Source organism: Larimichthys crocea, chromosome III, assembly GCF_000972845.2.
Source record: "Larimichthys crocea isolate SSNF chromosome III, L_crocea_2.0, whole genome shotgun sequence".
NCBI lineage: Eukaryota > Metazoa > Chordata > Actinopteri > Sciaenidae > Larimichthys > Larimichthys crocea.
Genome location: NC_040013.1, coordinates 29,942,558 through 29,960,408, shown reverse-complemented (window position 1 = coordinate 29,960,408; position 17,851 = coordinate 29,942,558). Strand labels below are relative to the sequence as shown.

The following is a 17,851-nucleotide window of genomic DNA, read 5'->3' as shown; positions in this document are numbered from 1 at the left end:
TAATAAACATGCAGGGATGATTTGAAAGAGGGCATGCTCTGTTTTTTTTTAGTGATTTGCCTTGCAATCTAGCTCTCCCTTTGTTCCGTGAACTTTTTCATGCTGTGCCCATTGTGACTTTTCTCATATTGAGCATGTACATGTGTGTGTGTGTCTGTCTGTGACTTTCATGTAAAATTGCATCGAGATTTCATCAGCTGTCAGATCACAGCAGGGAGCGCCAATCTCCATCCTCCCAAAACACAGATAATGATGTGATACCTTAACATTTCATGAACAATGTGTCATAGGTAGTCCCATGTTAGATTGTGTGTGATCGGTGTTGATCCTTTTTTAAAAAAAGGACATATAAGGATTAAAATAAGTCAAGAAAGGTGGAATGTAAAATCCCTGAGTGAATCAATGAACTGTTTAATGAGCTTTAAATTTTGTGTTTGATTGGAGGGATTTGTTACGGAGTATTATAGTTTGAGTCTGTCAAAGCAAAGAAAACAGCTAAATATGAGTCATTAGCGAGGAGCGTAGGGCTGTCACAATATCGGTTTTCACTACGCAATTATTGTGTATTGTGTGTAAAATAATCAAAAGAAAACTTGAAATCTGAAAAAGAAAATGCTGTAAGCCAAATTCATCTATCATAAAACACTTGTGCTTTGTCTTATTTTGGCTTGCACTCAATACATACGATACAAAAAAACAATGCAACCATAACTGTACAAAAAGAGCCATTACACGTGTGTCAATGATGGTAGAACAGCGGGAATATTATTCTCAAATATTATGGTTATCATCAACACTAGTATATCACCTCTCACCTTAGTTGATTTGCTGATTTATTATCTAAAAACTCATCATTCCAAGACAATAATAGTGGATTATTATATTTTACTTCATACTGCACAAGCACACAAGGTGATTCAATTCAGTGCATCTGTCCTTTGAGAAGAAATGGTCACCAAAACATTAGTACTTCATAGTGAAGGACTGTCATATGAAAAGTTGCATTAAATCCGGAGTGACCTTGTACAAGAAACCTCAATCAGATACAATGAACTCTGTTTTAAGAGCAAGCAAGCAGTGAAATTCAAGACGTCCTACTACTGTACCTGCCATGACCTCAGGCCTTACAGGAATCCTTGGAGATAGAAATACAAAATACTAGAAAAGGAAGAAGTAACAAAGAGAGTGAAGAGAGAGGGTTTTTTTTTTAGGGTCAATCCAAAGGTTGTTTTTTTAATAAACATCAATAAATGTTGTAAGACAATACAGCCCGAAGAGCCAGAGGGCTCCGAGCAGCACAGATATCAAACCACACACGTGCACACATAAGTCATGTGTACTTGAACACATACACACAAAGTCTGTGTGGGAGACAATCAATGAAAACAAAAGCAGAGCTGAAACTTGCTATAAACAATTGCACAAAACAAGTCAGTGGGTCTGTATTTTTACGGCCGCACTGCTGAGTCACAATGTTCAGCACCCGTAATAAAATCTGACTTTCACTCCGAGGCTGGTGAGACACTGTAGGAGAGAAGATCTTAAATCTCTCAGTCATTCAAAACTACTTTAAAGCCTTAATCCATTGACCTCATCATCACCCCATTTAATTTCAGCCTCTCTGGAAACGGTCTTTTCCCAAAAGTAATATCTGATTATCTCCACCAGAAGCTGACTTAGTGGTTATTAAAGTTGGTAGCCAACAGTTGACCCCCTGGATTTCTTTAAGCCACCGAATGAAGGCTTTTAGTGTCTGAAATGACATAATAAATGAAACTTTGCCGCAAACAAAAATATTCATTTTTATCTGATCTTGACTTTAATCCAGCTCTTTCAAATACTAAAATATTTACACGTGTGAATGATTAATTTGCAATGCATGTTCTGTACGTACGCATGCTTTCATTAACTAGCCCCATACAGATGGTCCGTTCTTATATACTTTGAAGAATCTGTTGTGTCCCTGAAGTAGTTCTTTTCAAAAGTGAAGGGTCCAAAGTCTGTGTGCATTCCCCTCAATATGATACCAATACCCAAGTGATTGGTCATGTTTTCATTCATATAGTACCTTTCTCATTTCACTCTAATATTAAAGTGATGATTTCCCTACAGGAAAACCTGCATAACAAGCTCAGGACACCAAACAAAGACATTCAAAAAAGAAAATCTGCAATAAAACACAAGGTATGAAACACAGACCGTCATAAGTTGAAGTAGAACCTGTGGGAAAACAATGTCCAACACTGGTAACAAGTGATGAATACATTCACTTTATCTTTCCATACAGAAACTTTCAAACCCAAACCCACGGACAAAAAACAGATACATTATTCATCAAGCAAAAATAACAATAATATAATAAAAAAAAAAAACTTATACAACTGGTACCTTTCACTACCTTTCTTCAGACTTGTTAGCCAAGTGAACTTCTTAATATCAAGCCACCATACTCTTTATTTTTCCTTTTTAAGTGCAGAAGCAGCAAGCAAAAATCAACCTTGACTTTGCAGTGTGAGAGAGCTAGATTATCCTTTTGTATAGGACTGTAATAAAAGGGGCTTCTGTACACACACAATGAATACCAGCGCTGGATACCACACAGCTCACCTCACAGCGACTTTCTCTTCTTGTATTTGAAAAACAGCCAACAGCCACTGATTTTCACAGCGTTGACATAGTTGCCTTTTGTCCTCATTATCTCTCCAATAACCACCTCGCCCTCCTGGAAATAATCCACTAATTCAAATCAAGAGTGTATCCCACAAGATTTCGACCTCTCGGAACCCGTAACATTAGCATAACTCTTATCATAACCCAAAAAAATTGGACAGTTTTCAAAGTGAGGGTGATGCAAACACCAAAGTCGCAGCATGACTGTATATTCAAGTGGAATGAAATTATTCAGTAACCCCATTTTCACCGTTATGTTTCATCAAATTTCTTCCCCTTCTCTGAGAAATGTGTGATTAATTACTAACCCTGCAGTCTTTCCCTATCTCGCTCCAGTGCTTGATGTCCCCATATCCAAGTCACTATATCTTTCTCCCTCTGACTCTCTGCCTGTTTTTTTATTCCCTACTCCTTTTACCCCTATACGGTCGCTTTTATTTTATTTTTATTTTCAAACCAGAGAACAACATATTTCAAAAAGCAAGGCTTTTACAGTGGAGAGTCATTATTCTCTCTCTCCTTTCCCTCCTCTCTCCACCTACAGTACCTTCCTACCTGTGTGCTCCTCTGGGGGAGTGAAAAAAAGAAATAAAAGAAAACGCTGCGTGCATGGATAATTCTCGAAATAACAACGTAATATTTCATCCGAACGCACGCACATACATACATACACGCACACACAATAGACACACAAACATGCCTTCTCAGCAAAGTAGTGCTCACATTCATTAGCCACTTAGAACGCTGTGTTCAAATGAATCAAAGCAAACTGCTTACACGTAATATTGTCACCCGCAGAGTAAAATACACCAGGTTCCTTATTATAGCCAATGTGGAGCCAAAATAAGTGAATGGACTTGTTGTTACCGTGTGTGTCTATTAGAGTGTGTTTGCATGTGTGTGTGTGTGTGTGTACCTTTGAAGCAATCATACACAATAAACTCTAACTGAATTGCACAGCAGTTCTGTCGATTTTGTGCAGTCTTGCCTGAATGTGTGTGTGTTATTCCCTTGTTTTTCCTAAGCCTACATGGGGTACAGTACAGTAAATTACATCATGTCTACAGCAGGAGAACAGGCAACCAGAAACCTTTTTACAACACATGCTAAATCCCCTTTTTCACGGCATCCTACAGAATTACAATGTACTCTTTCAAAAACAGGCATACCTCCTATATAAGTGCATGTGTGTGTGTGTGTGCGCGCGCACGTGTGCAAAGTGCAGACGTAAAGCCTAGGAGGTAAAAAGTTACAGTGGTGATTATAGTAATTATGGTTTCAGGTTTTTGCATATTCCTTCAGATGGACCACTAGATTACCAGACAGTTTTGGCTCAGAGAGAGAGAGCGAGAGAGAAAGGGTGGTGTGGGAGAGAAAAGAGTTACTGTTGGGGGTGAGGGAGGGAGGGGTTGAACAGAGGGAGAAATAAAGAGGGAGAGCAGGGGGAAAATGGCTAAAGAGGGGAGGATGTGGAAAAAGAGTGGAGAGAGGAAAAGAGAGTTACAAAGGAAGAGGGAACGTAGTGGCGAAAGATACGAAGAAGAGAAAGACTAATCCTTCAGGCGGCTTCCAAACGCCGCTCACTTGCTCCCTCCTCCTCTTCCTCCTCCTTCCCCCCAATCCTCTCTCCACACTCAACCAGGACTTGAATGGGCTTTTACAGTGCAGCTTTGTTTCCTATCAAAAGGGAGCATGAATGGTAAATTCTCCACACAAAAAAAAAAATACAACATATAACGCCTTCATCTTTGGTTCACTTTCTTCTCTTCTTCCTCTCCTACCCTCCCATTTCTCAAGTTTCCCTCATGTTTCTGCTCTTAACGTCATCCTTCTTTAATTTATTCTCCTTCTCCTCCCTCACACACTCTCTCAATAAAGAATAATGCCCACAACAAGCTTTCAATAGAAACAAAAAAAAAAAAAAAAAAAGGACCTGAGTCCCAGCCTCGTGGACCCCCTGTTGTGGCACGTCGTCTTTTCTCAATGGCGGCTTAATTACATATTCATGGTGACACAAATAAGACTCATGCTCAGACACACAAACACGCCACTCAGCCAAAGCGGCCAGCATCCATCTGCTGGGCGTGTGTCTGCACTCGAGGAATTGTTCTTTCAAACAGCGCACACACACACACACACACACACACACACACACACACACACAAATGTGTTGTTTGCGTATTTAAGTGTGCAATGCCGCAGCTCAGAGGATTATCTATGATAACTTTAAAAGGTGATACATACATCACGAAAACTGCAACCTGTCTTGAGTGCAAGTGCCATGAGCAAAAAATCTGGAGACGCAGCAGATTGGTACTTTGGCATGAACCCAATCAAAGTGTCAAAAGACGGACACGGGAAGGGACGGTGGTGGTGGTGGGGGCAGCAGCAGAAGTTTGTTTCTTCACACACAAAGACACACAGTGAAAAGTGTCTCTGATAATCGCTTGTCTCCAATAAGCACTGTGTACTGCACATTGTTCTTGAAGCAAGTAAAACCAGCCCGGGCTATTTACTGGAGGTTTTACGGTATCAAATAAAAAGAATATATAGACCATGAAAAGCCTAAGCTGCCGGCTGTGGATAGAGGCAAGGCCTTAAAACAAAGAGATACAGGGTGAGATTTCAATGGAGAGCAGCTGGCATGGGGTACAGCTCCATTTCTCTACCTGTCTCCTTTCTTTTTTCCTTCCCTTTTTCCTTCCATCTATCTGTAGGCAAACTCTTTCCCTCCCTCTGGCTGACTGATGAGTTTTCACCATTTTTTTTCCTTCTTCTTCCTGTGACCAAACACACACACACACACATACATAATGTCCTGCTGTTTGTGGGCCCCGTCCAGAAGCACAACAATATGTCCACTGTTTGGGCCACACTCTAATTAAACAGTGTAAATCTAACTAGAAGAAAAAAGGGACAGAGTGGTGAGAGACAGTAGCAGAGGAAGAGAATAATAAAAAAAAAGGGAACTAAAAGTGTGGGAGGCACAGTGAATGTCAGGAGGCAGCAGATGGGAATGAGAGAGTGGAACAGAGAGAATGGGAGATTGAGTCAGAGAAAGAAATGGGGACAAATGACAGGAAAGAGGAATTGAGACGATGGACAACAGTACAAAAATCTGTGGCCTGGCACCCGGCGGCATCGATTCACTGAGCCCAACTGTTTATTATGGGAATCAAAGACGCCCCGTTTCTTTTTGCAGCACGCTGCAAAAAATGACAGTAAGATAATTCATGTTAGGTTTAGATTTAGTGTAAACTATAATGGCACGAAAAAAAAACTTTAATCTATTCCAAGATACAGTGATGTATTCACATCCATGACCCCATGAGGCGGTTTATAATATATATAAGTTCTAATGAAGTTGGCGAATATATAAAGCTGTGACTAAAACAGGTTTATAATTTTTTGCAGTGCAGGACTGCATCAGACCAGGGGGAACTATATAGTAGGCCATTGATTGGGAACAAACGGCGTTGTCTCACAACACCCGCCCCACACACAGACATAGACACACAAGCACACACACATACACATCTAACTAAAACAAAAAGCCTGGAAATGAGAGCTGCAAATGAGGCCTTAGGTTTCACAGGCCATGAAAAATTCATAATTCCAGATCTTTACATGAAACTCTAGAAGGAATTAGGCCTAACAGCAGGAGACGCTGGGAATCGGTTTCAGAACATTTGGCTTCTCCTTGTCTATTTTTCTTCTTTTCTCTAGCTAAAGCCCGTCTCTCTAGTAAAACATGCACGCTCACGGTCACAAATCCACACACACAAACACACACACATAGACAGACACACACAGAGGGACGCATTCTTATGTTCCATCCTGGGTTTTCCCCCTGCGGAGAGTGAGAGATAGTAAACGGTGCAAGCGATGTGACGCACTTTGTCGACACAGCCGTTTGAAAACCACAGTTGCGCCTTCAAAACCGGATTTCGTCTCCGCTTCCACAAAGAAAAACATGTCTGCAAAGTTCTGTGTCGCTACACAAACAAACCCACGTTCGGGTTTGTGATTCTTGAAATAGGCTGAGCTGTAATTGCTATGTGTTCCAAGCAAACCTTATATAAAAAACGCAGAGATATGTAGGTGGACAGAAAGGTCCAGCATTTTCACACTCCCAACATCAAATCTGCTGAGTGAATGGATGAACATGAACATGCAAGGCCACAGGCAAGGAGAAAAAAGAAAGGTCAGTAATCCATTCAGCAGCAAACAGACGATGCACACTGAAAGCACAGTGATACAGAGAAAAGGTGGGTGGAAAAAAGTCTCATCACTGGTCACGCCTAAAGTAAGAGTGTATGAAATGTGTGGATGAGTAAGCAAGAATATTTTTCTTTTAAAAAAAAAGAAGGCAGAGAGAGGGTGAGGGAAATCTGCCATCACTAGGCTGCTGCTAGCAGCAGGAGGTTCTTCTATACAAAACAACCCAAGACACAGTCAAAGACTTCCTTTCACACTCTCCCGTGAACGCCCGTCCGAGCACACACACATGCACACATTAGTACACTCTCACACACACACACACACGCGCACAGAGAATGCAGACAGAATGCAGCAATTGTTTGACCACAGAAATATCTTGCTGTGTGTGTGTGTGTGTGTGTGTGTGTTTTGTATGTGTGTGTGGCAGTCAGCTTGTCAGGTCCTAGTGGAGTGATCAAAGCTGGTACAAACCACCCAGAGAGATCTCTCCCTTCCTCATCCATTCATCCAACTCTCTCTCTATCCCCCCCCCTCTCTCTCTTGCAGAAAGAAAAACATCAAATTTACCACATACAACCTGCTTGGCCAATCGCATTCTGCTGGCCGGAGTAGTGCGGCCAATCATATTGGCCTATTTAGATCCAATAACTTCCCAGCTGCCCCCCCTCCTCGCAACAAGCACTGAACCCTGGATGGCTGCAGTGCACCATGGGACAGGATCAGAGCATAATGGGAGACAGCATGGGAGCGCTCTGGCAATATCATAATGCCAAGCGTGTGCATAAGCATACACACACATGCAAGGAAACGGCATGTGAACTCTGCTGGAGCACCGTGAAGACGCCAAGTCGACACAAACATGTAGAAAATCACACAATCTCCCACGTATAGACATTCTGGCGCACAAACACACATGTGCGCGTAGAAACACACATACACTCACAACAGGAGTTCTGTGAGAACATCCTTAAGCTGCCAAATTCATGAACACACATAGAAACACACACCGCCCATATGAGCACTTTCAGTATATTTTTACACTTCTGCAACACCGGGTTCGCACATATACACCCACACAACCACCTGACAGACACAAACTTGAACACACACCCACAGATATTTATTTCAAAAAAAGGTGTTGCTTTAAATCAAATATCCAGCTCAGGAACATATATGTACACACCGTGAAAAAAAGTTTCCCAGAATAAACGTGTGTATTAAATTTAAAGAAAAGTGCTCCAGAGCTTCAAACACAACATACCACAGAAATATGAGCGTCAAATGTAACCAGAATCCAGCAGCCAAAGGATGGAATCTAAAAAGGACCTGAGCTGCAGGGGGGCCGTGTAAAGCAGAAAAGCACTAAATGTTTTAGAGTAACACCATACAGCAGCTGAATTGTAGAACCCCGGCCACACCGCCGCTTAGTCATCATAATAAACAAGGGGACTTTTCAGACCTTGTAGAGTGATCTCGACACCCATTCACTCCAGATCAAAAGTAAGGAGGCTTAGCTAATGGCTTTTTAATAGGCCGAGAGGCTCGAGGGTGGGGCTTAGTTCGGACCGCTGACACATGCACTCAAAGTGGCATGAGAGGATCTCAACTAACGCTCCCCTCTCATTGTGTGTGGACGCCTGTTTGCGAGCAAGAGACTTTTCCACAGTCTAACACGGTCTAGTTCTGCAAAGCTACAAGAAAAGACACGCCAGATTAAATGACTAAGTGCTTAAAAAAACAAAAAAAGAGGTTCATAAATGCTGAGGTGAGACCGGGATGTATAGTAACTTGAAAACTTGGATTTGGTTTAGCGTGGGATGTATTCAAAATGAACTTTTTCTTTTGTTTTTTAAATTTGAGAGTTCTCATCATTCGTCATTAGTAGATTTGAATCCAGCATTACTTCCACAAAACACCATCACCCTGAACATCATTAGTCATGACCTCACAAAAGCAAACTCGGCTATTAAAACTTACCAAACCACATATTCCACAGCGGTTCCTATACTCGAGGTAACAACTGGCCATAGGGAAACTCAATTATGCATGAGCAGAACTAAACAGCAGAATAATTTGGTTAAAGCAACTATTTGTATTTCCCATTCAAAAGAGAACATGCACATGGAAACACACAGTCTCCAGTGTTTGTTGTGGATGTTTGTTGATAAAAAAGATCTCTACCTGAATGGACTGGGGATTGAATCCAGCACTGATGCACAGAGAGGATCAGCTATGTACACACAGCAATACACCCCCACACAGTTAGAGTTAGTGTGTGTGTGTGTGTGTGTGTGTGTGTGTGTGTGTGTGTGTTTTCTGCCCCATTCAATAGAACAACTAATGGAATGACTCCTCACACACAAAGAAGCAAAGTCAGAGACATGAGTCAAGTTGTTTGGAGCAGGGAAATAACAGACAAGCCCAAACTAAGAGGGAGAGGATAATCAGAGAAATAGAACATAGAAGCGTGCAAAGCTTGGTTTCATCTGCCTGAAGAGCGGAGTTTTAGCTTCCAATTATCAGATTTCTCTCTACCAAAGTCAAATTGAGCTGCATGTTGGTGAGAAGGTGCAATTTATTAGGAGGGGGGGGTGAAAGCCTACTTAAATCGTGTCCCTAAATTGCAATGTATTGATTTAACAGTAAACCAATAGAGAGCGGTCATAATGAATATCGGTGGGTGTTGCTGAAATGTTGTTCCCTAGGGCAACGAAAGAAAGGTGGCAGCAACATCATGTCCAATTACTGCCCAAATTCAGCACAAAAACCCTAGGCCAATCAGTTATGTCAATACCAATTTACGGACTACATTCTCAGTGTAGACTAGGCAGGTTTCTGTATCCATTAAGAGGCTTTGAAGTGGAATGTAAGTTTTAGAAATGGAGGGCAACACTGAGTGCTGATAGGATATTAGAATATTATACTTAGAGACTATAATAAGGGATTAAATCCGACATGATAAGGTCAGACTTCCTAGGTTACTGAGGCCACACAGGGGAAACGTGGTGAATTAAGCTGCCTTGGTAAAACAACAGACACTTTTGGATGAACATTAACGAGGCACAAGTTTCCCCAGAGAAGGTCACAGAGAGTGTGAAAGAGAGAGAAAGATGTTGCACTGGATTTGCCTTCAGCATTCCCGAGGAAATAAGCCCATTACTGCGCGAAGCTCACGGAGCTCTTGAATCAAAAAAAAAAAAAATCAAATTAAAAAAGAAAGTTTCTCGTTCAATCTGCGACCTGCGATATCCTCCACAAAACACCAGCCGTCGTCACTCCTTCAGAAATATCACTTTAATATTCCTGTCATGTTTCACCATGGGGCTTTACCGTGCTGATAATACACAACAGCTTATCATTTTAACAGCCTAGTATTTTAAATGTATATGTGCTGAGCTCCCCTTTGGATTCTCTCACAGGCTCATGATGGTGATAGTGTGGCTGTTTGTAGCATATTTCTCTCCAGGTTGCGCTGTGAGAATCGTATGACTGCCTGGCAGCTATGACTTGTTTGTGACTTCTGATCATTTTTTTCCCCAATTGAAGCAGTGAAGCGTCGCTCTCTGCAATAAGACTGCATTCATCTAACTGCAACCTCGGAGTTGATTTGCCCATTTATAAAAAAAAAAATCACTGCAATATGCAGTTTAATTCAGGGGGACTGAAGTCCTCCCCGTGTTCCTCGGGAGTTTCTGCACCCACAGTCGGGTTTATCAGGCTCTCAGCAGCGAGTCGAGACCACATTTTCGCTCCTTTCGTTTAATTGATCGTCCATTTTCACTCTTATTAAAATTAATTAGCCGACTGATCTGCGAGCTGTGAGTTTTGTCTCCCTGCACACTTCAAAAGCAGGCAAGAAAATGCGCACATGCGGTGCACAGTTTAACACCTTAAGACACCGACCGCAAACCACCCACTCATGAGCATCAGCTCAATTTAAATGGAAATATGGTTTTAAAAAAATTAAATAAAGAAAAGTAAACCTGCTCGGCTGGAGCGACTTCTGCCTCCCCGCCTACTTCCACACATGATGCCGCTACGACACAGCCGCATCTCGGCCGTGAAGGAAATCTTACGTCGCTTTGAAACAATTAAGGTGTATTTTAAAAGAAGACGATCTCAAAGAAGACGCGCACTTCAGCCTTACCTTGGGCGACTCCTCGGTGTACGAGCACTAGGAGAACCAGGATCCCCGACATGGTGCACATCCTCACCAAGCTGCAAACCCCGCGTCCTATTCCACTTCTCTGTCCACTTTTGCCCATTACAAGCAACGCGTAAAACGCATTAACACACAAAACTCCTCGGTCCACGGTGGGGGAAATGAGAACCCCCTCCTCCTTCTCCTCCACAGGGTCCGTTGATTAATCAAACGAGTTCAAAAACCAAAAGGTAGGTGTATCGCCTCTAGTCCCGATGTCCAAGTCCGTCTCAAAAGGCGCAGGTTAAGCTGTGAGAAGACAGAGGTGGTGGGAATAACCACGGGGTCCCTTCACTCGTGTCAGCGGCACTGCTGCCTCGCCACTAAGCTGTGCTTTTCTCTCCGTGCGCTCTCTCCTGCTCCACTCCGTTTACGCAGAGAGAGAGAAATGCCACCGCCCTCTGGTTACCATACAAGACTCTTCTTCCATTCTGCGTCCATCTCCCATCTCTTTATCCTACTTTAATAACATAAAAAACGTCATAAAAATAAAATCATATTAAAAATGGTACGTCTGTAGAGTGTTTGTTTCTTTGTTTCATACATACAGGATGAAGTATTCTCACTCCTCGCTCCTTTTTTTTGCATTAAAGGCTTAAAACGAGACTTTTAGAATTCAAACATTTTTATTTGGACTTTTTAATGTCTTTCTATAACTTTGATATGTGTCTTGTACTATATCTTATAAGTGTTTTGTATGTTTATTTTATCTGTTGTATCTGTCCATTGTTTGCGCGTGTCCGAGCGTGTGCGCGTCGATAATTGCTGCCGGTGTGGAACAAACCAAGGAGCCACGTTTCTCCGAGAGCTGATGCCTGCCCCCTGACGGCCACGTCTGTAGGACCTGCAGAAGGATTGTGAAAGGTACACCTCTACAGCTTACCCACTTTAGTTCAGCCACATCACACTTACATGAAAGCCAAATAGTGCAAGCTTGTATAACTGTAAAGGGTTATATGAACAATGTTAAAGCACTATATCATTGCTTTCTTGGTTATTGTATGCAATCACCTACAATGGCCATTAAATGGAGCTCACTCACCCTTACTGTGTTACCAGAAAAAAGGTAATATAAAAATGAACGGAGCAATTTGTTCAAATCTATTAAAAATGAATGAGAAAAAACAAATATAAAAGACTGTTGATTTTACAAGGAGGTGTCCTTCACTGCCACTACAACTAAGTGCCTACACCACAAAATATTGATGTTTCCAGGAAAATAAGAATCATGCCATAGCCATATCCTCTTCAAACATATTGACCACAGGTTTGTTTTACTGCCAGCATCCAACATTTCCACAGTTTTTTATATCAATACATCGAAATTTCTGTTTGTGCAGATGTCATCTTTGCAGAAAATACAATTGTCTCTGCCACGATCCATAACCACTGTCACCTTGAAATGCTTCCCTACTCAAGAAGAAGATAAAAACGTAAGTGGCTGATGAATGAACTCAAAACAAGCTCAATACATATTGTATGTGAGTTTGCAGCGACACACGCACGCACACTCTCCCAGCAAACATAACTCTCAACACTGTTGCTGCACAGTCATTTGAGCAGCACAGCCTGGATCATGCATTGTAAATGGCAATAGTAAAATATGTGCCTGGTGCCATTTGTCACCACAGCAGCCCCACAGTTCAGTGACTACCATTGGAAGTAGCTGCTACCCACAGGGACCTGTAAAAGCCTTTTTATTCTGCCACTTTATTGGGAATGGGAAAGCAATAAGTTACACAAGAAACATATGGCACACTTGGATATGGATCAGCACTTACACAAGCAACAGCCAATGGCAATGGGACTTTCACAGTTCCATGTGGTAGCATAACATACACACATATATATATCTTTAGATAGATATTATAATTGTTTTATTATTATATGTTATATTTTACATTACTTAAATGTAATATTTAGGAAGTGCATTGGATACAAGTTCAAAGATGTATTTTAAAATGTTATTAAAGATTCAGTTCACTGGAGCTACTTTCATCCAAGATAGTCCCAATGAAAGCTGTTGACAGTGTGTGCGCTGGATTATCCAGAGAAAAGAGGACAATGTTGGTCTGTTGGACAAATCCTACTGAATTTGGTGATCCCTTGACTTGTCCTCTAGCACCACCATGAAGCTGGCACGTGTTGTTTTGAGTGAAATGTGTAAAAAACGAATGGATAGAATGCCATGTCATTTGGTGCAGCCAGTCATGTCCTCCTAATATCTAAGCAGTCTCAGCTGTGTTTGGTGTTAACATTAAACCTGTTAAACATCAGTGTGCATCGTCATTGTGAGTGTGCTGATGTCGGTGAGGCTGCCTCACCGAGCTACAAGTATGGCTGCTTGTTACTTAACAATGGATGCCTAAATTAGATTTGGATAGAACGTAGATTTGCCAAGAGACATTGAACGGTGTCCAATGCATATACCCTGTTGCTCAGTTTAAATGTGATTTTAAAAAGGTAGTTCAAGGCCCACTGCACATTCTTCCTGAAACCTTCTTATTCACACAAAAGTACACAGGCCTGTAGCAGTTATTTTAAATGTTGAATGTGAATCCGCTTCCTCCTCCTCACTTTTCACACTTTGGATTGTTATTTCCACGACTGTCGATGGGCATGCTGAATAAGTCCTCCATTTAAAAGTGACAGAAGAAAGATTGCAATGTGTGTGTGTGCATGCTGCCCTGTCTGCCCCACAACCCACCAGTTCTACTTTTAACTAAACTCCCTGAAGACTTTGTCACACAGCCTCCATCTCCCTTTTTACGTAAATCTTCAAAGACAATCCAACATCACTTTATTCATGTTTACCATCATTACAGAGATACATATACAGTATGAAGAAAGTTGAAGATATTTCCGCATGCTTGCCTGTATCCTACAGCATCAAAGACCCAGAGATAATTAAAGGGGGGCAGACAGAAGACAAGAAGACGAGTAGAGAAGAAGACATTAAAGTATTTCACCACCTTGATAATGCAAATGGTGAAAGAAGGGAAGTCTATGATATACCACATTATTTAAAAAAAGCTTTTATATCAACATCTATGTACTACTTGCAGTGTATGACTTTGCATGCTACCTTTTTATTGCAGTTATTTTCAGAATAGAAATCCTTAAAGGGATAGTTCCACAGTTTGAGGAATTTGCTTAAGTTCTTGAGAATTAAACGGCATGGCTGATATCACTGCTAGATCTGGCCATGCATAATGACTTCCTGAAGTTTTGTCTCCACCCATCGGGGTTGCCAAGCAACCAGAGGAGACATTCTGTGTCATAAGCAGTCCCCGATACCACGACTTGTACTTTTTACATTTCTGTACAGGTTAAATAAAGATAAGATACAACATGTTAAGCAAACCTTAGGGGTGCCAGTATAGATAGACTTAGTTACGTTTGGCCAGAGCTTGGCTAGCTGCACCCATCTCCACTTTCTATGCTAAGATAAATTACCCAGCTGCTGGCTGTGGTTAGCCAGGTGTCCAGAGATGAGGGATTAAGCAGGATTAGAACTCCTCTTGTCCTTTTTTCTGGTGCAGCACCTCTGAGGAAAATCTGTATTCAAATTTGAACTGCTGTTTTCTGTATTTGAACAACTATTGTGTCTCAACCCTCTCTGTGATTGCAGGTGATCAAATGTCCGGTATCGGTATAGATTATGTATATATGTGTTGAGCTCTGAAGCGCCACCACTATTTCTGTGGTGGTAGATGGAATACATTTTTAATGACAATAGAAGAAGAGTGTTTGGGTTAATCGTAGTTGGCAGTCACTCTCAACTGACAGATGAAAGTAGTCTCCGTCAGTGCAGAAGTTATTTAGTCTTAAAAAAACAATCTGAAACTGCTTATGACACAGAATAAAAATTACCGTAACTCTCCTGTCGGACGGCCACTGTCTGCATGTGAAAGTGCAGTGTGGAGTAACTAATTAAACCCAGCAGGAATTACTTGCTAACTCCATTATTCCTTGTAAAAATGGAATTTTGTCCTGGAGCTGCATACACATTTGACATCACTGTTGTCTAAAAGTGTTAGTACTCACCTCAGCTTCATATACATTTGTCTGGCCTGTGTTTAGCTTTTGTACAGCTCGCCTCACCATCATTTTTAGAAAGCAGTCGAGGTGTGCATTGTTAGTGAACAAGATGTAGCCTATTGGTGGTCTACTGTACAGACTTTTGCACTCACACAAAATATGAGTGAGCATCATCATTTATGTTTTGATCATCTTTTTGAAAAGTTCAATGCTCCTCACAGCAACAGGCAGAGGGCTCACAATGAGCAGCCAGCAACCAGCATGTTGCTTATGAATGTTTCAGTTTGACTGATAACGTTGACTGTGGACTTTCATCATCCATTGCTTTGGCGGAACGTGGTGTTTACTTGTTTTCTCTCATAAGAAGCAGCAGAAATGTTGCTACAGGCTCGAGCAAAAGACTAATAACAGAATCGTCATTGTTTCACTATTTCGACAGAAAAACAAAGCAGAAATTAGCCTTTCATGTGTGTTTTTGTCAGAATCCTTTTTTTTAATTGAGGGGCCAATCACTTCCTACTTTCCGCTCACTAATCGAAGATATTGTGAAAAATATTGTGGAAAATATTCTCTTAACATCAATCTTTTGTCACTCCTCTACTCTTCTATCCCTTCCTGTAGAGGTATAACTAACATGCCGTCATGTGCGCCATCTCCTGTGCCATCTCTACTGTATGCTACAACAAGAAAGCGGGCCCCTACGGGCATGACCAGGTTTAATCTCTTTAAGCAGTTACATAATGGCCCCCAGTTCACGTTTTAATCAGCGAATAGATGGCTGCACCCAGGGACGAATAATCACATCTATAACTTTCTAATCTAATATCCAGCTACATTCAAGTGGATTAGAGAGGAGCAGTAGGGGAGAGGAGGGGCACAGGTGGTACACCTCCATGTGAGCCAGTGTTTGTAGGAGGATTTATTTGTGTGTTATTTTGAGATAGAGAAAATGAGACTTAGGAATTGTGTTTCTGTCTGTAGAGTTTTGCACGTGTGGAGGGGACATGTGTGTGTGTGTGTGTGTGTGTGTGTGTGTGTGTGTGTGTGTGTGTCCTAACCATATATTGCGAAACACACTGTCCATAATATCAATCCTCTCAGATCACTTTTGATTTCAGTTGTTTGGCAGGTTGTTTGGTGATGAGTACTGACAATCTCATTCCCTAGATGGCTCTGTGTGACCCATGCTGTGTCTTGTACACTGGGTGCGCCATCACCGTGGGAACAAAAGTGAATCAAGAAATTTATCCAGAGAGACAGATGGACAGAGAGACAGACAGACAAGGGGAGAATGTATCAGAGTTATCAAATTGAATTGTTTCCTTAGACACACACACACACACACACACACACACACACACACAAACACATTTATTTATTTATTTAGGATTTAGCAGGAAACACAAAATGCTGTGGTTACAATAAAGTAATTGAAAACCCCAGTCAGCAGGTGACCTCATAGGCAGTAAAGAGTGTATTACACATTTATCATAAAAAATAATGTTGTTTGTAGTTTTATTTGTTTGCATAAACACAATCTTTCTAATGGTCTAAAGATACGAGCATTATAGAACAAAAAGAAAATCAATGAAATGTTCATTTCTTGAGTGTAAGTCTGACTCTTTTCATCTTCATCATGCTGTGACATTGTCTAATGCATCTTAATTCATCCGTGATAACTGAAACATGAAGGTCACAGGTTCAAACCACTTTAAAGACAGACCTTTTATAAGGGGAACTTTGTATAGGAAACAGGTTTACGTGAAAAAGGAAATGAACAAAGCAAGGACACTAGGACAGAACTCAAAATGGACAAGAAGATATATTGTGATGGAAATACAGACACTATCAAGCTAGCAACAAAGGCAGATTCATAACATAGTCTGCTCTTGTCAGTCGACAACATCAAGTCAGCGATGTTTGAATTGAGACTGAACAGATCAAGAGACTCTCTGTGGTAATGTCAAGTATCTTTACTTATGCTCAAAGCCTAAGTGGAATTGTGATGCTTTTGCAGCACACTTTAGATACGATAGCTGCATGCAGATGCTCGTGTTCGTTTAATGGTTTTTGACCAGTAGTAGCACTATGGAGAAATGTTTCTAAGAGTGGGTTTTGTTAATTACATGAAGGCACACGTGGATGCACATGCATGAGTCATGGGAAGCAATACACACCCCTGCTGTTGGTTTCACATTTGGTTATATTGGCGAGGAAGAAGACAACTGCCTGCTAGCAATTATGGACGTTAACAATGCATGATATAAAACATTGGGTTTGGAGTTGTTCAGAAAATGCACTCAACACATTTATCAGGTGACAAATGGTGATAAATACTGAATATAAACAAACCTGACAAGGTTTGTTTATATTCAGTATTTATCCACAGGGCATGTTAAATAATACATTGTATTGGCTGTCATAGAGAGATGACAGATAGATGACTAGGTGCATAGAAACTGCACCTAGTCAAAAAGTGATGAAGGCAGAAGCAGGTAAACATCATGGTTGCCAATGAATGCCTTTTTTAAGTAACAAAAAGGCAAAGCTATAACCATCTTTCCTTGATCACATCTCAGTAGGGACGGGGAGCAAACGTGGATAAGGACAAGACCACAAGAGATTTCTTCTGTAGACAATCTGCAACAAAAATGCTTTCCACCACATTTTGGGTCAAAGAGATTGTGCTGCTAAATATATCGCTCTGAAAATGTTGTG

General features: G+C 41.2%; 1 protein-coding gene across 2 annotated transcripts in view; it reads right to left on the bottom strand.

Moving 5' to 3' along the window:
- unc5ca (unc-5 netrin receptor Ca) overlaps positions 1–11,598 on the bottom strand; it is a 175,467-nt gene extending 163,869 nt beyond the window's left edge. Inside the window, exon 1 of one of the 2 annotated variants that reach the window (XM_027275025.1) lies at positions 11,039–11,598. In XM_027275025.1, coding sequence (XP_027130826.1) covers positions 11,039–11,156 — 118 coding nt within the window. In that variant the 5' untranslated portion in view covers positions 11,157–11,598. The remainder of the gene's footprint in view (positions 1–11,038) is intronic. The other variant, XM_019259897.2, reaches the window with a different exon arrangement.
- Between the last annotated feature and the right edge of the window lie 6,253 nt (positions 11,599–17,851).